This window comes from Fistularia commersonii, chromosome 10 (assembly GCF_037954325.1).
Source record: "Fistularia commersonii isolate RoL2024-O1a breed Wild chromosome 10, RoL_Fcom_v1.0, whole genome shotgun sequence".
In the NCBI taxonomy this organism is placed as follows: domain Eukaryota; kingdom Metazoa; phylum Chordata; class Actinopteri; order Syngnathiformes; family Fistulariidae; genus Fistularia; species Fistularia commersonii.
Window position 1 is genome coordinate 466,780 of NC_141293.1, and position 24,319 is coordinate 491,098.

Here is a 24,319-nt window from a genome sequence, read left to right on the forward strand (position 1 = left end):
CGAATGGGAGGGATCTGACGGTGGAGACGATCGGCGACTCCGACGGGAGGATCCTGGCGGACGGGCAGATTGTTCTGGAACTGCGGGAGGATGACGATGATTTCTGGAACAGATGATATATTTTTCTTTTTTTTTTTTTTTACAATCAGCGGGAATCAGGAGCTTGAAATGACTGAGTCCACTGTGTTCTGCATTGTTTGGCGGACGGAAAGAAAAGGTTTGACTCCTACAAATTGAAGATAATTTATTTTATATGAAGAGAGTGTATTATCGCATGTCATCTCCTGCAAAAATCAGCTGTTTTTCAGACGCTTACCAGAATGGGTTTTATTGTGGTGCCGTTTCTAAAGGACACGATCGTGAGATTCCCCCCTTTTTGAGCTTCTGGTTAGATATAGACATTATTTTCATCATGTTTTGAGAAAAGGCCCAAGAAACAGATACTGTTAACATATGAAAAGAGATGGAACTGAACGTTCTTGATCCGAGGATTTGAGCAGACGATACATTCGCTGTCGTTTCCACATGCTTCGAACGCTGCGGCTTAAACAACGATGCAGCTAATTTATGGATTTTTTGGGGGAGTTAATGAAGTTCATGCCGCTAAAACATTTCGCCTCGTCACATCGGACCTATCAAATTAACATGAATTCTTTTTCAACAGCTGTGTTACAGGCACTGTTTGGGAAAAAAAATCCAGTATGTATTTGTGGGTGGATGTTACCAGTATGTATTCAATAGAAAGTAAAAAAAAAAAACATGTTTCTGTGCACCATCTTTCAGTGTAAATATCTAACGTTACAACTTGGACACCTGCGGCTTCTAGACGAGGGCGGCATATATATGTACACATTGATTGATCTTGCTGTTTTCAGCCGGTGCGGCTTATATTCAGGTGCGCCCAATAGTCCAGAAATCATGGTACAGACTCTAAACAGGCTCTAAACAGACTCTAAACAGATTCTAAACAGACTCTAAACAGACTCTAAACAGACTCTAAGCAGGCTCTAAACAGGCTCTAAACAGGCTCTAAACTGACTCTAAACAGACTCTAAACAGGCTCTAAACAGGCTATATACAGACTCTAAACAGATTCTAAACAGGCTATATACAGACTCTAAACAGGCTCTAAACTGACTCTAAACTGACTCTAAACAGACTAAACAGATTCTAAACAGGCTCTAAACAGGCTATATACAGAATCTAAACAGACTCTAAACAGACTCTAAACCGATTCTAAACAGACTCTAAACAGACTCTAAACAGACTCTAAACAGGCTATATACAGACTCTAAACAGGCTCTAAACTGACTCTAAACTGACTCTAAACAGGCTCTAAACAGGCTCTAAACAGGGTTTATACAGACTATATACAGACTTTATACAGACTTTATACAGGCTATATACAGTGGGGGAAGTAGACAAACGGAACATGACAAGGACAACCCAAATAGACAACATGAGACCATCCCTGTGGACAAGGTGTCATATGAAAATCCTCATTTAGACCCTGTGGGGTTAGTGTTCCCCCTCCGCCAGGACATTTTCCAGCCTCAGTGCCTCGGTACTCTCAGGTGGAGACGACACGTCTAGCTTCTTTAAAAGGTACCGCCACAGGGCGAGAGGCCACTTGATTTCTAATGGTGCGACGATGTTCGGCTATGCGGGTTTTTAAGTGTCTATTTGTTTTCGTATGCTAAATCACAAGGACATTTCAGCATTTAGATAGATAATGTAATTGTTGGAACATAAAATCACATCTCTAATGTTGTATTTCTCCCCTGTGTGAGGACGATAGAAGATGTTACACATGTTTTTGCCATACTTTTGATCCAGCACCCATCTGGAACTGGGCGACGTCCATGTGCATGTTGTTGCACATAGACTACTATTTGCTGGAAAGAAGCACATTTTTATAAATATAATTATTTCTTTACATGCTGTAATTCTGTGCTCACCCTCAATAGATTTAATGGAATGAGAAAAAAAACATTTGTGATATATATGTATATATATATATATATATATGGAAAATATGCATAAAATAATACAGTATACATATATATATGTATGTATGTATGAAATGAAGAGCGACATGGTGATGTTTTCTGTATATGTGAATGTTTTCTGTATCTGCGGTTGACCTGCCGGAGCTCTTGCAGAGGTGTCAGGGTGGCGTTATATTCGTCGCTGAGGAATAATCCAAATTACTTCTCACACACCTGACTCAGCCTCGACAAAGAGGACTATGAAGTGGGAGTCATTCGGCAGAATAATAAGCTCGGCCTCCAAGGAAACGGAATTGGGGAAGGTGTCTCGGAAAGAATGGCAAACACCGGCTCTTTTTGTTTGTCATACAATTGGACAAAGTGATCAGACTTCCCTTCCAACACAATGTTGTTATAAACAAATAGTTAAAGAAATGGAAAACGTGCCAAACAAACTTGTGATAAAAAGGTTCCAGTGGCTCCGACACAATTTTACTTCCAAATGACGAGTGAATGAAGCCTGACTCTTCTGTATCTGCCCGGCAATTTGAAACCCATCTCCCAGATATGGGCTTCGCACACTCTTCCCCCATATGAAAGGACTTCATTCCCCTGAGAAGCATACCTACCGCCGGACTAGTTTGTACATCGACCAGCTAACCAAAATCCAATGACATCAGCACGCGGCCAAGTCGTTGAAGTTGAACGCGTCGAGCTCTTTCCTGAAACTTCCCCTCATCTTCAGGACGTTCATCGTAAATGCCTCGATATCAGCAAACACATGAAAACTAGTTCTCGCATCGATCACGTAAAGATCAACATATACGGGCCGATGCGCTCGCCAGTTTTCCCAGATACAACTTTCGCTCTGTTATTTTTGTTTGCTTTATGATACGAGCGGAGATCTGACTTTGGAGCTCCAGGGATGAGCGTTTGACACCGAGCGGCCGCTGCCGTCCGTGACGGGGATTTTAAAACCGGCCTGCGCCGCCCAACGCGAGGTAGCCTGGCGAAAATCATGGAAAAGCTGAAGCGAGGAGGTGTGCGTGCCGTCGACTCGTCCGCGAAGAGGTGGAGAAGTTGTTGTTGTTGGTGAGATGCCGTGAAGAAGAGCATCATCTGAGAGGCCACGGCACTTGGACGGGGATTTGGTGCGGCAGGATGAGTCATTGGAAGCCGGACGTCTGGGTTTGATCATTTTAAAAAGAGCGCCGCCGTTCGTTGTGTTGGTAAATCGCGTAGCAAAGTGCACATTTAGCAACACATTGCAGCATCAAGCGGATCGTGAGTCGATCAAGTTGAGCAATAGAGCACAAAATGATAATTTCCCTCAACCGCCTCCGCCGCTGACGACGTCTTTGTCCGATTTCTCTGTAAATTCACGTCGTGAAACCAGTTGATTTTGTTCCCTTCTTCTCCCTTTATGTGTCATTTTTTTACTCAGTGTTTGTTATTTATAAATTCATTTTTTCAAATGTAAAAACTAGATCGCCGGAACAAATGGAAATATAATTAGATGTACGAGCCAGTTGAGATCGGAGCTCTGCGGAGGAGCGAGCCGCGCTGCCGAGACAAGGTGTTTGAGTGTGTCGGGTGTCGGTGTGTCTGTCCTGTCGTTCGCTCGGGTGCAGATGGAACGAAGGCGCAGTCGGTTCACGAGGAAGTGACAGAGCCGCCGCCGCCGGCGAGGAGCGCACGCCATCCTTGACTTGTTTGCGCAGACTCTCCTCGGCTTCAGCCGTGACGCTTTGAGTCGGCGGAATAATGGCCTTCAACGTGACAACTCCTCCTCGGCGTGAGTGCGTGTTGCTCGTCGCCATTATCCGCAGCCACGGCCCCCCCGCCTCTCGGAGGGAAGCTTCGCCCGGCTTCGTCTGTTATTTTGCTCGCCGGCGGCGGCGGCGGCGGCCCCGTCGGGAGTTTCATTTTGTAAACGATACATCACATAACAAGCTGTGCGGCCGGACGCAGTGCGCCCGGGTCACCTCTGTTTTGAGAGGCGGCACTCCGGAGGGCTCCTTATTAGACGGGACCACACACATTCTAGAACATCCAACACACACACACACACACACACACACACACGAAGGGGCTGTGACCTTTTCTGCTTCGTGGAAGTTGTAAAATTTCCTTTCTTGGCCAAACAAAGCGAACACTTCAAGCGCGCTTGCTTGATTTTCATTATCTTGTTAAACACAAGTATCTCTATGTTGACACACAAGAGGCTTTTATTTTATTTGTCGTTATTCGACCGTAACTGAGGTGCATCGGCGCCGGGGGGTTTGTGGAGTTTGTCCGTCCGCCCTGCGTCCGTGTGGGTTTCTTCCAGCTTCTCCGGTTTCCTCTCAGGGTCCAAAAACATGCAGGAGGCTAATTGGAAATATTGTCCCCGTCCCTCGCTTGCCGGTTCGGGAAAAAGCGCCAGATAGTGGGAGGATGTTTGGATGGATGGATGACGTGCATCCAACCCCCTCCCTTTGTGAAAACCGACATTATCTCGGGAGTTGCGTCGATAAACCAGGTCTGCGTGTTTGCCGCGGTCGGAATCCAACTTCAACACCAAACTCCAGTCGCTGATTTTCTGCAGTTTCTTTGGCCAGGAGTTGTGAAATGTTTGGACGGGAACCCAAATGATCCCTCTTCCTCGGAAACGGAGGTGACTAAACGGTATGAAAATGATGAAAACCACACGCGGCCGAGTACTGCCTCCCGCCAATTTTCGATCCGTAAAACGTTTCAGACAAAGTGGTGGAAGAGTGCGCGTCACCCCGGCCTTGTTTACCTTGAGGTTAGACGTCCCGGGTGCGTTGGAGCGTTGTGGTGGTTTTGGACCAGCTGTTGGAGATACCCACCCACCCACCCACCCACCTTCCTCCTCAGATGGCGGACAACCGTGCACACAAAACCCCACACTTTAGTTAGAAACTTTCCTTTTTCTCCCCCTTCCACCCCCTCCTCAGCCATCTAAGTTACTTCTCACATATACAGTTTTCATTTAGTGAATCATATTTCCTGTAACACACACACACACACACACACACACACACATGCTCCCTCCACCTGTGTTGTGTTTGACATTGCCTGGACAGCCAAGTCAAGCTGTTTCTGCTCTGCGTTCTGGATCGGGGCCGGCGTCGTCGTCCGGCCTAACTTTGGCTGATTACCGTCTAAATAATGTCTCCTCACCACTGGAATGTGGCGGAGCCTCGGAGGTCCTGGCGAGGGTCCGGCCCACGCAAAGGGAGGCCGCCGGTCGCTCGATATCTGGCTCAGAAAGAACGGCGGTAGAAGGGCAGACGCTCAAATAGATACTTAATCCTTTTTTTTTCCCTCCCCATAAAGTTAAATATATGGAGGGAGTTCAGCGGACAAAGGAATAAGAGGGATTCATGGATTATCTAAATCACATGTGCCAAACTCGAGGCTCGCGGGCCAAATGTGGCTCGCCACGTCATTGTTTGTGGCCCGCGAGAACATCTTAAAGGGTCTTTTTGTCAGCAAATCCCCCGAGACCCGGAACAACGCTGTGCTGCAGCATCGCAGGAATTACATTTTGATCATTTTTAAACTATTTTTCTATCATTTTGTGAGTTCTGTTTGTTCAGACGGCCACGTTTGCCCCGTGTAGTGTTTGTAGACGTGGACTCAAGATCACGTGATTCCGTGATTCATTTTGTCACAGATTTAAAACTGTCCGTATTTTGGTTCAAATGAAAACTTACCGGATGAACACTTTTCCAAGTAAAATATATGAAATATATTCCATTCTGGACATTTGCATCGTTCAAACCTTCAGATTTTGAATGAACTAATAATATCGATACCGGCACGTGTTATTCTTATTCTTTTTTCAAAGTTTTGTTGATGACCTACTGAAATATGTCCTTCGATCTTTCAGTGTTAAACAGCTAAGCAGCGTTACGTCTTAACAACTCAAAATTAATCACCAAGTTTTTTTTTTTTGTTTTTTTTACCTTAAATTGTATTATTTTATATCAAACCCTCTGAAATGCAATGAAGGTTTTTTTCTCCCTTCGGCACTGGATTTTAAACTGATGTCTGTATTTTAGACTTATTAAGCATACATATTCTTAAAAATGAGCTTTTTACAGAGAATCAATCTCTGAGGAAAAAAACACCAACCTATTTTATGATGTTTTTTGGGTGGATTTTTTTCCACCCGTGTCTAAAGTTTCTGTCGTTCTTCATGTCTGGACAAAGACGTTGGCATGGGTTGAGTGAAAAAGGGCGAACGGTTTGATTTTGTCCCAAGGTCAGTGCAGCTCCTGTGGATAATAATGCAAGCGGTCCGTCATGACAGCCGTCACATCCAGCTGTGCGTTTCATCAATATGAGAGCAACTGACGGAGAAACTCTAACTTTTCAGGCTGTTTTTTAGGAGCTAACAACCAAAATACAGTGTATAAAATGTCAGCGCATTCCGCAGTCCCATCTGGTTTAGTGTTGTGTTTTTTTGAAGCGATGTTTGTCAGGCTCAGAAGCATCTTTCTCTCGTCTCTCTCTTCTACGTGGTAAAGTGCCTCTCGGAGCTTCTCCCTGGGCCCGCCGTCCTCTTCATCCTTTCACTTCATTGTCCCATCACTCACTTTTTCCTTATTTCTTTTCCCTCGCCTCCTCTGTTCTCAGGAGGACGAGTGTCTGGACCACTTCTCTCTAATCTCATTCCTCTTTTTAACTATTGCTGTATTTAGTATCCGGCGTAATGAAGTAAGCGTCCCGGCTTGGCCCGGCTCCGTGTGCCGAGTGCGTCACTCGAAAACCGGCGCCGCCGCTCTCAAACAAGTGTCATTTGCGCCGTCTGCAATTTCATTTCGAGTGACATTGACTGAGCTCTTGGGGGACATCGACTCCGACAATGTGAGTTTGGGAAATTGCCTGGATTCGTGATGAGGCCTCCATTGTCTATAATTTCTGAGAAGATTGCCGAGCATATTTCGCCGCGGTAATAACCCCTTACCTGCACCATCTTCTTTGATTGAATTGATTGCGGGAATTGCAGTGGAATTAGGTGGCGGCGGGAGGGGGGGTCGAGGGACGGGGGCGGTCGCTCGGGCGCCGGCGTAGTCATTCTGGGCGCTCCGGTTTTCTCATTTATTTCACATTCCGGTTGTAAACGGCTTGTGGCGACGCGGGGCGGCACATACGGTATCTCGACCGGCGTTTTAAAAGCCCCCGGGCCTGCCATCCCAACCGTCGGGACACGGCGGTGTAAAAATGTGTATCGCAGACATCCGATGCATGAATTAGCCGCGTTTGAGGAATGCGAACCGTTTAATAGTCTGCAATCTGTGTGTCGTGGTTTCTACATTATAATCCACCCGAGGGTTTTCTCACTTATCCAAGAGGATGGAGGCAAAAGTATACGTCCGTGGTCGCTTTCACTTTTGAACCGAGGTTGAACCCGGCGAGATCGGCGGAAGCCGGCAGTATCCATGTCACGCAAATTGAGGAAAAAAATAAAGCGATCCAGCTCCGGACGTGCAAAATGTGCAACTTTAGATTTGAATGAAGTGCGAGTTAAAGGCAAAATATACTGGAGTTGAAAATGATGTAAATCATCTTTTTCAAAATGGATTTGTTTCCAAGTTATAGTCCAGACCTATTGGAGGATCGCTCTAAAATTGAAGCATTGTTTGGACCTGCAGTTATTGAAGTTACTGTTATAGAAATAAAAGGAAAATATAATGTAATAACACATACACATGAGGTGAGCTCCGTCCGCCTTGGATTCTCCAAAATATGACTCAAAATGATCAATCAATTCAAGCAATAGTAGGCGATGCTTTTGTAAGGAGATTACAGCATTAAGGTTTGCGACGGTAAATAAAACTAGCACTTAAAGATGGCTCGATCTTGTAGGATCAGCTTATTTTGCACTTAACTGATCATTATCCTTCTGTTGAGTGCCCCTCTAATCACATGCTTTGGTAGGCATTCTTGAGAGATGAGTGCGAGTATCAAACATCATATACAGATACAGCCGGTCCTCGACTCCTGTCAGAATGCCGTTCCGCGATATTGGCCTTAAGTTGGAACTCACGTGATGCACACAAGTGCCTGTGTCGCTGTTCTTGCACGCTGGGAAATCTAGGACATAAAACCTCTGCTCTGGAAAAATAAGAAATAAACGAAAAGACTTGGGAGCCTTCATGAAGGGCAAAACGTTTCCAAAAAAAACCACAAATGAAAGGCGATCCAACATGGCGTACGACCGGCGGATGTAAACAAAGCCGTGTCCGTCCTCCAGGATCAATGCCTCCCTTCCGCTCGCCCATTAGCTCCGCCTCCAAACTTGTTTCGGCGCCATCGCCTTACGTCGCCGGAATGATGGAACCGGACTTTGTTCATAAATTCACGGGAGACGCGACGTAGCTACAAAACGCCGTAGGGTGAGGACGCCGCGAGCCCAAGACGTCTAGAAATATATCGTATCTTTTGCATTCGATACCGGGAGTCGCGAACCTGCGCGACATCGTTTGGAAAAAAATAAAATAAATAAGCCGAACACAAACTCTCCTCCCGGTGTTTGTCATTCCAGGCAGCCGGATGGACTGGGATAACGCCCCCTTCAGCTCAATGAATCCTTGAGTTACTGACGACGCCGTCTGGATGCCATTATCAAGGCGTCTTCAAAGGAGACTAATTGAATTAGCGCGCAGATCTGTAATTGAAGACTTGCTTTTAATGATGCATTGTGGTCGCGCTCAGAGACCGGCGGCGGCGGCGGCGGCGGCGGCGGCATTCATCAGGCATCTGTCTCTCGTGACTGATAGCGCCCGTGTTGTGCTGCGGTATCAACGTAATCAAGGACATCAAGTTTACTTGATCCCGAGAAATGTCAGACTTCTCTCATCTACGGCCATTTGTCACCAAATCTTTGAAACCGCCCGTGATTAAGCAAGTGATGGATGTCCCTCCCGTGGGATGTTTTTACTCTTTTTTTTTTTTTTGGAAACTGTCTTCAATCAGTTGAAAGAAAAAAGAAAAAAAATGTCCGCCGAATTGAATGTAAAATCCAGATTATCTTTCACGGCTGGTCGAAGCTCGAGATCCCACGCTCGGATCGAGGCTGGATCGTCCTCGACCCCCGCGACCCCGGCGACCCCCGCGACCCCGGCCAATGAAAAAGACAGGGAAGGTCACGAGCAGCCATGTTTGATCATTATTTCATGAAATGTGTCCGCGGGTCGCCCGGTTTGACTCCCCTGAACCCCCAGAGCCTGCCGGCGGAAATCCGTGGGATGAGCACATCTGGAGCTGTGTGTCGAGTCTATATTTTCTCATCTCACCAGAAATGAACAGATTTATTTCTCGCCCACTTCCCAGAAGAGGTCACACACCTACTGATCCAGAAGCGATTTCGGGCCTAATCTGCGAGGCCGTCGGCATATTTCTTTTTTCCTTTTGAAGCGCTCGCCTTCGACGGTTTGTCCATTCAATTTTTTGTGAAGCGACACCTGATCCCCCCCCCCCCCCCGCAGGAAGTCATTTCCACGACTGAATACATGTTTTAAACCTCCAGTACTTCCTGTCCACGAGCCAAATATGATGTACATTTCACAGATTCATGGCTGTAAGTACTTTTAAGGTTTCATAAAAGATGGAATAGCAATCCTCGGTGGTTTGTGAATTTGCGAGACCATCGACCCCAGAGCGACCCGCGGAATATTGGAGAACCGGATCATTTCCGACCCACGTCCAGAGGTGAGGCGGATGCCATGGATTTCGCAGCGGATAGTCCTTTTCACATGAACACGGCCGCGCAAGATGTAAAACCGAAGCCTGGTGTCTGCACATATGCGGCCTCAGCGGCCGCCCCCTGGCCAGGGAGGGCCGGTCCAATAAATCAAGGTTTTCTGTGATTCCAGAGCGCTCTCCGCTCACTTGTCCAAATTCAAAGTCCACCTGTTGTCACGGCGACGAGGGACGACCGCCTCTTTTGCCGTCGGCTTCGTCGGTTCGGAGCATTTATCATTAGAAGCCCTTAATCGGCACAATCGCCGTCGTCGGCTAATGTGTTTATTCCCATGTTCTGAGAGATGAGCCTGACCTTTGACCCCTGGTCCTCCTCAGACAGACGTAATGATGATGATACACTTTTGCAAAGGCTGGTCGAGTTCCCCCGGCGCCGCACGCCCACGCGTCACAACCGTGCTACGACTCAGGGACTGGCTTTCGGTCTCTTCTGATTCTTATGGTGATTCAGAAATCAAAACAATTTTTGTCACTGTATAAATGTTACCATTCGTTTACTTTCGATGGCTACGTATGTCAATAAACATTCAAAATCTCTGAGTCGCCGCATGACTGTGGGACGTTCATATTACGTAGATCAAGAGAATACGGTCAAATTTCAAACGTCGCTTCTAGCCATTACACAAGATAGGATTTAAAAATATTTTTAGGATTGTTTATTTTATTATTTAATTCATTACTTTTTCGTATAGTTATAAATTATAATAATCATTTTATTCAAAGGCACTTTACTCGACACTCAAGGACGCTGTACAGACATATTGCAAAATAGTGAAATACAGATTTAAAAGAAAACACTCAAATATATATGCACATATATATATATATATATATATATGCGTGTGTGTTTATATTTAATAAAAATACTACGAATAAAAGAGCAGTTGGCGTCGGATGGAATAGGTCGCTATTCCAAACAAATGTTTTTTCATGATATATTTTCCTGTTTGTATTATTTTTTCTAATCTACATTCTGAAGGCATTGTTTGTCCGTCCTGCGCTTGCAGAACGAGCCCTGAATGGTTGCGGCAAAGAAGGAGGGACCGTGAACAATTCTCCTTTTTTTTTTTTTTTTTTGTTGTGTCCATTAAAGGACTCTCCAGACAAAACGTAGATGAGTCCCAGCTGCCTCGGCCCGGCGGGGAGCTCGCCTTCCCCGAAAATTCAGGAAGACACTCCGTGTCACAGTTAATATGTTAGCGTTGTAGAAGTCAAAGCGCTTTGTTCTGCACGCCGTTTCCACTCCGAGTACCTGCTGTGATCCTTCACGGCCGAGACGCCGTCGCACTTCCGAGTATTTGTTGAACTTCAATGCGAAGGTTTCGTTTCTCATCCGTCTTCCTCGGTCCGTCTCTCTCACGGCCCAGATGGTGCATTGCGGTCTTTAAGTCGGAGGTCAGAGGTCGGCGCTAATTTATAGCCTCTTGTTCGGCGTGTCGTCCGCCCCTGGACATATGGAGCGCCGCTGGAGCTGACAAAGATACAGTTAACGCTGATGGATGGGAGTGCGGGCCAAAGTTAAGCGGCTGTTTATAGGAGTTCAGCATGTGAAGTAAAGGTGTCCTTCTGGCCCTCCTTCCAGTTAAAAGCATATGTGGGTTTTTTTTTCTTTCCATTTTATTTTATTTTTTTGTGCCGGTCAGCGATTCCCACGCCGCTCAATCCAAACTCTGTCGTTCAAGTGAAATGTCCTTCGTTTGCCGTTGGACGTGGGTGAATTCCAAAAACGTATCGTTCAAAACAAACATGTCGGGGATGTTTTCGAAGGTAACGTGTGTGTTCGGTTAAGATCTGACTTTATGGGCTGAGCCAAAGCTCTCAGCTCAACCTTAGTGAAACAGATCCGTCCCAATCGGTACTCAATTTCTAACCGACGCTGCTTTAGCACGCCGAAACCCATTTTAACAACACGTTTTCCTCGGATACGTCTGGAAATTTGATATCTGGGCTTTTTAATGCCGTCGGGTCGGCAGAACGCAACAACCACCGTTTAGCATCTTCTGGATGGAGTCCAAGTTGAACCTGCCGGTCGGATCCACTCGCAAAACGTGGAAGTGGAGGCGGCGCTCGGTTTTCGGAGCGACAGTCACGTTCGCTTAAACGTAATAATGTGAGGGTTAAACCTCCAGTTTCCGAAGCTTGTCTTCTCCGAATGCCTCTCGTGAAGGCTTGTCATGTCCGGACGGCAAACGTCAAGGTCGACCAAAAACATTTTAGAACATTCATCTGAAACTTTTTCTCGTTTTCCACAGATGAAGGTACATTCGGATCAACCTGAAAGACTTAATCAGCATCGAAACACTCAGCGTTGCTTCTCCGTCTATATGCATCTCTGTTTTTTCTTTCTTTCTGTCTCTCTCCAGTGATAGTGCGGTCAAAGTGCCAGGAAAGCTGACTGGACCGCACTTCATTAAAGTGCAGCATTACTCCAGTCACACACTGTTCTCCCCATACGTACACACACACACACACACTCGACACAGACCACTTTATTTAGTCTGAGAGATAGAAAGGACAGGCCCCAATGGATTCCTCTATTAATCTTTAATGAGCCCCCGGGCCAAACTGCCTGCCTGCCCTGCCTTCTGCACGTCCAGGAAACAAACAATGACTCGGCTGGAAAACACATCGGCTTTTTCTTTTTTTTTTTTCTCTTTCTCTCATACCTGCCTGCTGGCCATTAAATCCACAACTCCCGTGCTGAATTATTAATGCGGTTCGGTGGTTCCGGGCCCGCCCCGGTCCACTCCCGGCAGCGGGAGCCGTCTTGAAGCGGCGGTGGGAGAAAATAGCCATCCCTCTCTCAGCGCCGCCGGCAGGCGGAGGGGCGATTAGTCCGGCCGCCAGTCAAACTCCGGTCTTATCTAATGTGTTTTCTAGGAAGACGCGAGTATTATTTTCTTCGCGGACGATACCAAACACGAACAATCCCTTTGGTGGCGGAATAAACTCGCTGGAAATTGGACACCTTGACCAGCTTGGGGATTCGTTTTTTTAATGCGACGCGAGCCAAGTGGAAAGAAGAGAAATTGAAAGCCGGGCCGAATCGTCGTTCGAAAGACAGATTTGAATGTTCTTTCGTCGCCGGTTTGCTTTTCTTCCGTCCGGCCCGTAGAAGAGCCGCCTCGCTCGTCGACCCGCCTTCACTTCTCGCGAACGTGAAAGGTGAAGCTCTTGGCAGGTTAACGTCCGTAACATGAGCAGTCCATTTTACCCCATTTTGGTGACATTTAGAATCATCCCACCAGTCAAGAAATATCAAGACTTCTAATTAACTGTGGGTGATATTTTCTTTTCCGCAGGCCATTGAAATAAAATTTGCAGGTATGCCATTAAAAAACCAAACAAGCCGAAACCCTGGCAGTTTTCTGAAGTGTCTGCATCTCCAGCCTCATGCAGTCACACAGGAGTTGACCTGTCGGCGTGGAGCCACTTCCACTGCGTAATTCAAATAAAGATTTCTAAATCCAATTTCTTTCTGGGATAGAACTGTGGTTTCTCACCAGTTCCACCCCATGAACCCTCGAGTCGCACTAAATACGTTTCTAGACCCACTTTTCTCGGTTCTCCGTACCTCCCCGTTACGCATGTGTTTTGTTATATTATTATATCATTTGTATCATTATAGCATTATTTATGATTTATTTATTATTTATAATTTCTTATTATTTATAATGCTATAATGCTCATATTTATAATGCTATTTATAAATGTCATTATTTATATCATTTTGATTTCCTCCAACCTCCCCCACATTGTGAGTTTGATGAGATTTGCAGTTAAAATGAATACATTTTTTCACGGTGGAAAAAAAAAATACTTTGAAATTTTTAATTATTTTGAATCCGTTATTTGACACGCGCTACGTGGCAACAGCCCTTCATGTGAAAATAGGCTTTGACAACAGACCATAGCTTCTTGTTTCCTGGATACTTGAATTTCGGGACAAACTATGGCAACTCCATTCTTGATGCAGACAGACACAATGAAAAAGATGTTTTTCACACATTCTGTGTTTTAGCCAGCGCTTTGAGATAACAAGAGATGTCCGCAGAAGCCCTCCTATCCTATTTCTCACGGCAGGCAGGGTTGCAGACCGGCCCGTCGCTGCGAGTCTTCCAGGCACCTCAGGTGTCATGGCAACCGCGTGGCAGCCACGGTAACGGCGGGCTCATTTTCATACTGATGAGGTGTGTGGTTGCCAGGGAGGCCGGCGCCGCTGCTACTGTTACCGCTGCGGCCGCCGCTCGCTCCTCCGTCCTCTCCGGGGTCGCCCTGAAATTTTAATGACCTTCTTTTTGCGGTTCTCATTTTTCTCCCCTTTGCGCTCGCCGTGCCGTCACTGCACGTGCACGCGCTCATACGTATGCGCCGCCGGTCTCAAGCTGGAGCACGCTTCGTCCAGAAGAAGAGCAAAAGGCGATGATGCGTTGAGGAGACCGGCCTTTTTTTAGAGCATGTATTTCTATGCCTGTGGAAGACCTCCTCCTGGTCCGGTCTGCTCCTCCTGGATGCAGCAGGTCAGAAACTCCACCTTACTCCTCAGCGGCTCAATGATCTGTGATATTTTTCAGAGCGCGGCCGTGAAGAAGCTTCTCTTGGACTTCATCAAAATACAGGCTTGAGCGCAATTATGAGGGAATTTCCCGACCCAAGGGAGCCGAGAGGATATTGTTTACGTATCTAATGGACTCTTTATTTTTATTTGTTTGGCTTATTCTACCTGAATCCGTCTTTGCCAACCTACATTCTTAGAATTCCCCCCCGTTTCTCCTCAGACGGCAGCGTTTTTTGTTAGAAACCCGAGAGTGGGTGGTGTTTTTCACGGGGCCTCCGACCTGGGGGGACCCCGCGGGGATCCCGGGCCACTCGGAGCCCCTTAAGCCTCTGGACGAGCACCGGGTCGAGCCGCCGTCCCGTCTCACCCGAGACACATCGTTTGTCCCAGATCACTCCGGCCGACTCTTCTGCTCGGAGAAAAGGAAGCTCTCCTTCCAGCTTCCCTCCGGATGTCTGAGCTCCTCATCCCGCCTTCCTTCAGGACGGGGTGGGCCGCTATTTTGACACATTTCTTATTTAATTTTCATGTGTGGGCCAACGAGGTATCATGTAGATTGAACCAAATGAACATTGTAATTTAAATATTTACATTTTTTGGCATTTTATTTCAACTTTAAAATCATTCATGATCACAAAAGTGTACCAACATTATTTTTTGTGCAATCGTCTCTACAAAATTGAACAAAAGGAAAAAAATAAGGGGTTTCTAACTTCAATATTGATTGAAAATATTAAACAAAGATAGTTTGGCGAGGCGGAGAAAAAGCAAAACGGGCCGGATGTGGCCCGCGGCTGTTAGATGCCCAGGTCTGCTTTAGGAGGGGCTTTCTGACTTTTGATGCCACCGTACTGTTTTAAAAGAACCCCTATTTCTTCGGGTCAGACATCCTGGTCGCAGTAAGGGAATCGCTTTTTTTTTTTTTTTCCGCAGGAATGCAGGATTTGAAAAAAAGAAAAAAAAAACCAGGCACCCCCGCTGCCCAGTTAGGGATGGATGCTGGATCAAGAGTATCGACTGAATAAATTTGAAAAAAAAAAAAGTCTGCACCAAGAGCGCTTCAAAAATGAAGATAATTTATTTTGCAGTACAGAACATTTTTTATAGCGTGACATTCTGAGCAAAAATACGCTCTTCCTCAGATGCGAACATTATCCTCAATTTGTTTCCAGAACAAGCCCACAAAGTGAAAGATATTTTAAACAGGAGACGCGCGCAAAAATAAAGAAGCTATAAAAACTTTTCTGTCCTCCATCTTCATTCTTGGAGCGCTCTTGGTTTGCAGATTTCTTCTTCCGAACCTTTTTTCAGGAATGGAGGATTGACATCAAACCGTAAAGGACCAAGTCAAGGAAAGATTCTCCAGTTTCTCGGCTGCTCTGCAAAACGCACATGTGTTCATATCCATCAAACACACAACAGGAGTGCCATTGCGACCCAATCGGCGCCGCGACGACAAAATGCATTCCGCTTCTTTCCCGTCTCACTTATATTTTGCATGTTTTTATTTTTTCCAGGAGGAAGAAGCCAGAGAACAGGAAAACGGTCGGATCGAACCGGTGGGCCGGGCCGACTCCTGCGTGGACCACACCCCCGTTCGCTCGCTGGAGTGAGTCCTTACCTCCCTCGTTCTGTCTCCGTCTCGGAGGGCGAAAAAGACGGTAGTTTTATTTTGTTTTGAAAGCGCAGAACACACAAGTCGGGGAACAATGACGCCCAAAATGTGAAACCGGGGGAACTGGCTTTTTTTAATAAAAATACCGTCTTTTTCGCCCTCAAAGACGGTATTTTTATTTTGTTTTGAAAGCGCAGAACACACAAGTCGGGGAACAATGACACCCAAAATGTAAAACCGGGGGAACTGGCTTTTTTGCATCATAATCCGTTTGTTTGTTGAAAATCTCATTTTCAACTCCGCTTCCACATTTACATAATGCTCTCTTGAGGAAGAGAAATGATCCTGGTGTTGCCAGGACGCACACGTGCACGCGCTCACGCACGCACGCACGCACGCACGGCCATTCAACCGACATTACTAACAACTATGTTTTGTTTTGTTGTGCTCTGTTGCATGCTTCAGTTTAATATGCAGGTATGGTATTGTTTGTTCTTGTGATTTCCCAGAGACTTTACCTTCTCTCACCTCGCGCTCGTCAACAAGGGGACTATTTTCCCCGAGCTAATCATAGTTATTGTATTGAGGCCGATGGCCGATTGGTATCGGCGCCCTATAGCGGATGCGTCTTCTGCATCTTGATGCTTCTCTGTCAAAAATGTGAGGAGCGCCGCTGCGGAATAACAACAATTTAAGAACCGAATCGATAAAAAAAGCGCTTTTTGAAGCCCGCATAAATGCATCGGTAGAATTTTATAGTCATAGAAATTTTTTATGGAATAGGAATGAGCGCACGGGAGAGACGGCGCTTGTTTTGCAGACGACGTCAGAGGCCGGACGGAGATGGTTTGCAGCGTGAATGGAGGAGAGCTGGTGAATATCTGAGCAGAAGGAAGCTGCCACCTTGCAGGCCTAGAAAAAGACCAAAGACTGAAAATGAAGTTAGCTGGTGTGAGAGAGGAGGATGGAGAGAATGAGGGGTCCGATGAAGGCGGACGATTCGCCGTGAAGGAAAAGAAGAGTTCTTCAAACCGCCGTTTTTCAACGCTGATGTTGTAAAAGACGGAGCAAAAAAAAATCCCCCGATGGTCTGGAAATCCTTCTTTGCGACTCGAAAATGACCATTTTCCTTTAAATGGGTACTTTCACCGTATGAGTCGGCCGCTGCGCGTCATAGGCTTGTGAGTTTAAAGGCAAACAAGTTTTTGAAAATGTTTTCTATTTTATTTTCCCAACAGTTGAGCCTTTTCTTGTTTATCTATCAATACATTTATTTATTTTCAATGTTATCTTAAATAATCCGTTTTTCTCACGTGTCACTTTTTTCACGTGTTACAAGAAATATGTTAGATTCTTGAGAGCTTTGGAAGGCCTGGCCTGCTGGACACACACACACACATACACACAAACACACACACACACACACACACACACACACACACACACACATGTCCTGAAAAGTGGTCATGGAAAGAAGCAGGATCTGTGTTACCGTCTCATTTCCCCTTTCCTTGCCTGGGATTCTTGCTGAAGTTGTCTTGGTTCTTGTCCATTTGACATTCCTTTCTATTCATGCTGTTAGAAAAACTCTTCCCATTCATGTTTTAGGGAACAAAAAAACCTTTTGGTGTGTTTTGTTTGGGTGTGTTTCTCGTGATCAGCTGCCCGCTGAACGTGCCGCGTTCAAGTCGATGTAGCTTCTATTACCAAAAGAATATTAATCCTCAGCTCAGATCCTTCAAATACACCGACCTCTGCAGCCACCTCTACATCACATGGCTTTTCTTCTGTCATGCTAATCCGCTATATTCGGGTATTTTGCTCGATCGTGTATCCACGCTTTAGATATACAGTATGTGTAAGATTTTTATCATTTTCAGCGTCGAGGCCTGAGGTACGTTTCCTAGCAGCGTCCTCTGCAGACGCAATAATGCTCCTTCAAATCCCATATGTGTTTATTTGGGTTGGTCTCCTCTCGTTATTATTATTTTCCCTTTCAACATCTTGTATTGTATATTTATTTTATGACACATTTGCTGTTGTTGCACTCATATGTTTTTCACCCTCATCTTATTTTTCTTTGTCTGTCCACACGGTGTCACTCTTCCCCCCCCCCCCTCCGCCCCCCCAACCCCTCCATCCTTCCATGCAACCCATCCATCACCCCGTCCCAGAGACATAGTCAAACTGGTGGAGGTGTCAAACGATGGCGGCCCCCTGGGAATCCACGTGGTGCCTTTCAGTGGCAGGGACCGCAGGTAAAAATATCCGAGAGGCGAGTGGCCGTGAGTGTTGACGTGCAGCGGGGCTACGAGGGGGAAAGAGAGGAAGAAGCTGCCGACGCCGACGCCCTTCCGTGTCCTAACTCGGGACGCGTGGCTAAAATATAGCAAGAAAAAAAAAGGCTTTTCCTCTGTGTTACCGGTATTTGATATTGTCCCATATTTGATTTGATATCAGCCAGCAAGTGTTTTTTATGGCCTATAAATTGGAAAAGTGTGTGACTTGTGAGAGGCGGCCACCGTTGGTTAATATCAGGAGAAGCAGTTAGTCGACCCGACAAAAGCATCATTCACGCACGTGAAGCTACGTACAGAGCATGGCTGCATGGAACTCCTACATCACATCGCACCGACTCCCCCTGATGCCACACACACACACACACACACACACACACACACACACACACACACACACGTGAGCGCCGATCTGCATCTTCAAGCCATTTGGCCGCTTGCGGTGATCAATCACGGTTGTTTAGGGTTCGCCGGCGACCGTCATCTTTCACCGCGGCACCTGTCATATCCATTTTAGGGGATTCAAAGGGCTACGCTGAGCAGCGCGCTCACAGCGCACGCGCACGGCTGCAAAACATTCAGAAGCCCACAAACACAGCTGGAACAAAGCTGCACAAAAATTAGAGGAATTTCACATCTGGTTTGGATCTTCCCGCGGAGGCCACTATCGGAGGTTGTGATCCTTTTCTGAGGCTCTTCAGAGGTACAATGTTAAAACTCAATACGGTGCAAAATTGCCCCTAAGTTTCGGACATGTTTTCCATTTAGTTTGCCTCTCTGGCTTTTCTTCTCGCTGTTTTTCAGAGTGGAAGTCTCTGGGTGTGTGTGAAGCCTCCCCTCAGGGCAGAGCTGGGATATGAGGCGCCTCCTCCCCTTTAATGAGCTTCAGAGCAGCCGTTATTCAATTGTTGTAAACCTTTTAGGACAGAAAAAAAAAACACATTTCCTCAATGTGAATATTATCCGGTTTAGCAGCTGAATTTCCTGAATATCTTTGCATCGTAGACGGATGACCGCATTAGAAATACCTTAAAATACATTATGTTGGATGCGTTCAAAAGACACGTTGGGAAAATAATGTGGAAAAATGGTCGCACCCGTAGATGACCAGGTCGGGCTGAACTTAAGCTCAATACTTGGGTGTCTCATGTGAAGAGGAATACATTTGAAATACTCTGCATGGAAAAAAAGCAGCTGCGTGACAAAACTTGAAACGACATCACAAACACGGAAAACTTTGGGGAACATCTGTCGTCTCAACCTCAACATCTGTTTGGATTATTCTACATTTAAGTTCACGGAAGAAAAGTGCTTTAAACTTGGCTCGACTATTTCTTTATTTTTTTCTAAAAAGTCGCTCTATAATCTTCAAACCGTCTTCTTCTCAATAGAGTGCGTTCAGGCATCGGATCAAAATTCTAGAAAATGTGCAAATGGCATCGAACAGTAATAGATTACACACCAAGTACAACGTCCTGTCCAAACAATGGACGAGAATCTAAGCTGAAGCTAAATATTTTAGCGTGACTTCCCGCCCGGGTGTGTCGAATTTCCAACGAACAAAAATATATAAAAAATATAATACGCATCGCAGCAAAGCGGTGAGGATAGCATGGAGTCGACCCGGATTATCATACAGCAGCACGGCAGAGGGTGAGGAGGTTAGAGGAGGAAGACGTTTGCGCTAAAGAGATCAGCAAAGCCACAGAAGGGTCTGGCATAATGCTGAAATCACACACACACACACACACACACACACACACACGTCTTGAGTTCCCACTAAAGGGCCAACTACATCCCACAGATGTCCAAACTGTCTTCGCGTCGCTCCGTTCGGTGAAATACGATCAGCGCCACCAGATCCACCGTTTTCCTCGATTGAAGGTCCAGATCACGACGCTCCTCTCGCTGGACGATTTAATCAACCTAAAAGCTCATTTATAACGCGCTTTTCTTTTTATCGGGGAAGTGTCAGGGCGGGCGCTACTCCGAGATTAAGCTTTCATCGCGGGACTGACCCCTTCGTGGCGAATGGCGTCGTGTTTTCACTCAAATTCAATCAGCCTGATTGTCTCTGAACTTTTTAAACTCCTGAACTTCTCTTCCCGGCTTCTGCGATCACATTCCCATTCAGACTGAGTGATGCGGCGAAGGGGGAGGCCAGAGTTAAACTGTAAAATCAACTCCGTTTGCCGAGACGAGGGAACGGGCCTCGGGAATAAACGTACACGTGGGCGCGCGCGCATCCCGGAGAAGGAGTCGATTAGGTTTGCGTCGGCTTTCCCTCCCGCTGGATGCTCCCCGTCCTCGCAGCCGCTCGATAATCTGCAAAACGAGCCTTTCAGGTGAAGTTAGCCGCCGCCGCCAGCGCAGGCATAAGCCAGTTTGCCACAGCGGATTACAGGGCGACAAGCGGCGCCGCTCAGCGCGATTGAAGCGCCGCGATACCGTAGAGGAGCCTCCCCTCCGACCCGCCTCGCATCGGAGTTTAATGTTGCCGCTCCGTCTCACGACGCTTGTTTACTTCCTGCTCGGAAAAGAGGATCGGCGAGTGTGACGTCGCGGCGTTGCATGAAATAGATTGTTTTTTTATTTTAATTAGCAAAAGTTTCTCATTTGAAAAAAACAACAACAACAAACTTGTCACATTTGCATAGAAATGTGCATCTTTACGGCTATTTCGAATCAGCCGGGTTAAATTCAACTCCACCGCGTACCAGAATAACTAAGAAAAAGATAATAACAACGTTCAAAAAATGAGCACTTTTCCTCAGCAGTGCACATTAACCAGTGTAGTTATTGAAGTATGACACTTTCATCCATCCAAGATCATATATACACTGCTCAAAAAAATAAAGGGAACACTTAAAAAACACATCCTAGATCTAAATGAATGAAATATTCTTATGAAATACTTTGCTCTTTACACAGTTGAATGTGCTGACAACAAAATCACACCAAAATGATCAATGGAAATCAATTGTATCAACCCATGGAGGTCTGGATTAGGAATCACACTCCAAATTAAAGTGTAAAAACAAACTCCAGGCGGATCTAACTTTGATGTAATGTCCTTAAAACAAGTCCAAATGAATGTGTGTTGCTTCCTGAGTGGACACTATGATTTCACACAAGTGGGATTGACTTGGAGTTACATTGTGTTGTTCAAGTGTTCCCTTTATTTTTTTGAGCAGTATATATATATATATATATATATATATATATATATATATATATATATATATACATACATACATACATACATACACACTCACTTTCATTTTGAGCCATGAAATATAAATGATAAATTAGTTTGAGCTCCGCTCTAAATGTGAGATCTTTGATGCCCTGGGTTGATCCGCTGCTCGCTCCAGGTCTGACGCCAAACGCGCTCGTAGGAATCTGAAGTTCAGTGAGAACATCGTGGAGGGCGTTTAAAGACATTTTCATGAGTCAAAGTATTTCTTTCAAAAAGACGTTTTTCAGTCACATCAAATAACTTCAGGTGCTCCTTCCACTTGAGGCTGATATTCCTTCCTCGCCGCCCGTTCAAGTCGTTTCCACTGTAATACTCAGTATTTTAGTCATTGCCGTTTGTGATGCTAACGCTCGATAGCCGACCGGTTGAAGTCAAAACGGTAAAAGTTTTCGATTGGCGTCACCAGATTGACAAGAGCGGGCCGGAAACGAATCCTCGGGCGCCGACTGTCCCGCGAGCGGAGCGGCTGAATGTTCCGCGTTGCTGAATTCAACCTCTGACCATTTCAGGACTCTTGGCTTGTTGGTCAAGCGTCTGGAGCGCGGAGGCAAGGCCCAACAGCAGGGCCTCTTCCAGGAGAACGACTGTATCGTGCGAATCAATAACGGAGACCTGCGGAACATCCACTTTGCACAGTAAGACAACAGCGCATGGGGTCCGGAGCTCGGGACGGGTCGCCTCGTAGGCCTACATTTGCCTTCCCTTCCCTTCGGCTTACAGTCCGCCCCTCATCTCTTCGCTAGAACCTTCTCGACCCGCTTCTCTTTGTGCTAAGCTAACCTTTCCTCGCTCGCCTCCCCGCTCCTTGTTATTCTACCGCTCTCTCGCTATTGGACAGAACGGCAACTGGACGTTTAGGATGATAACCGCCGCTTTTCAGCCCCTCTCATCCGACCCTCGACGTCTTTCTTCGTCCCGGTGGAAACCCGGCTCGCTCCCCGCCATCTCTTCCACATCTCGTCCCGTCCTGCGTCCTCGCAGGGTCACAAGCGCAATGCAAAAAGACCAAATTCAGCGTTTGGCCCGATTCCCTCCTGCCAGCCTTCACTACAATACCTTATGTTTCCAACAGCGACGCACATTTTAGAGATTGCAGACGTAATGTAAGACGGCTCCCACGCTCGCATGCAAATGACATGCATTAGGGTGATACATGCGCACCCCAAGGGAGACCACGGGCCCGGAAAATACAATCATTTTAGAAATCCGTTTTCCCGTATGACCAAAATAAAGACGTTCTATCTCCAGATGAGATTAGACAAGACGTTATTTATCCCGAAGGGGGAAAGTTGGCGGGAGCATCCAACAGTTAACCTGACAGCCCGTGACGCAAACTGAACCAGACGGATGGCATTAACCAGCAAAAAAAGAATGGGAAAAAAAACACAATAAATATAATTTGAAAAATTAAAAAGACAGTTTTTAATGATATTCATGAGAACCGATCATATTTTTTGTCATTATTTTTAGTGATCACGATGGTATTCATCATTATTAGTTCACTATTCATTGTACATTTTTTAAAACAATCATTGTTATTTCACTGAAAATTATATTGTATTAAATCACGATTCCAGTGAAAGACAAATGTTTCTAATTGAAGTGGAGGAGACAAAAGCTATGATAATAAACCCACAAAGGCGCAATGTGATTTGAATTCTCAGATCATTTCTTTTGAAAACTTGAACTTAAACGGATACTTTTAGCCTCATATGGTCCAGTGGAATATCATCCTGCTGGAGTCTGGACGCAGGGAAATGTAAAAGCCTGGGAATACGAGTGCAAAGCCTCGCGCCTCTGTGACGGGGAGAAATCGGACCGAGACAGAAGTCCTTACGAAGTGTGTTAACGGCTCGTCCGCTGCTCCACATCGCCTGAAACGGCACGAGATCCCGGCCTCGGGGATTCTCAGCGGACGGGAAAAAGGGATCTGGAATTTTACCGCATCAAAAAAAACGAACAAGTGAGGCGGAGGCAAGTTGTTGTAGAAATTCCACGTCACCCTGTAAAATTTCCCCCAACGTCCGCCCGGCTTTGGAAACAGGTGTCGCTGACGAGGCTCGGCTGTTAGCGAGCGCCGACAACAAACGCAAGCTTCCATTTACACCCATTGGGCGGCGGGGAGGAGGTTTAAAAAGAGGATTTTTGTCAAAATACGTGTCGGATAGAGATTTCCCTTCACCCGGAGCCAAATGAGGGGATTACATGACGGCGCTGTCGGTCCGGCTCTGCTCAGAGCCGCTCGCGACAGCAGCAAGTATCCATTAGCATGGCACAATGTACAGGTGGGCGAAGATACATCGCTTTTTGTTGTTATTTTAACAATGTTGCACGAGCGTCAGGGGACAGAGATCAAATTGGGGCTCAGTGGGCGAGGCTTTTAACAAGGAAGATGTCACAGGGCGGCTCATGACTCCTCCTTCATGAAATGAGTCAATATTTACATCAATTAAAGTTGTTTTTTTAGCTTTTATATCAGTTTTTTTTTTTTTTTTTTCCCAATATAAAAACTTTTTTTTTTCCAGTCAGCTAAATTAACATGTAAATCATCAATGGGAGTTGTTTTTTTTTATTTTTTCTGTCTTCCCTAAAGCCTTTATTTTACAGAAGCTCTTATTTGTCTCGTCATTTGTCAAAAAAAAAAAAAAAAAAATTAGACATAGATAAATAAATAAGAAAAAAAATTAAACTAAGAGAATGATCCGTGTTCATTTAAGTTCATTTATGTTCATCCATGTTCATGTTCACACATGTGCACGTGTTTTTATAAAATGATTGCACGTGAAAGGATGGTTGTTCTTCTGTACGCGAGTGCAAGCATGTAAA

The 24,319-nt window shown here is 45.8% G+C and overlaps 1 protein-coding gene across 6 annotated transcripts in view; it reads left to right on the forward strand.

Annotated features, from left to right (window-relative positions):
* pard3ab (par-3 family cell polarity regulator alpha, b) overlaps positions 1 to 24,319 on the forward strand; it is a 302,221-nt gene that overhangs the window by 112,425 nt on the left and 165,477 nt on the right. For all 6 annotated transcript variants that reach the window (XM_086153154.1, XM_086153157.1, XM_086153155.1 and 3 more), the window contains exons 6-8: positions 15,840 to 15,931; positions 18,112 to 18,195; positions 22,003 to 22,128. In XM_086153154.1, coding sequence (XP_086009280.1) covers positions 15,840 to 15,931; positions 18,112 to 18,195; positions 22,003 to 22,128 — 302 coding nt within the window. The remainder of the gene's footprint in view (positions 1 to 15,839; positions 15,932 to 18,111; positions 18,196 to 22,002; positions 22,129 to 24,319) is intronic.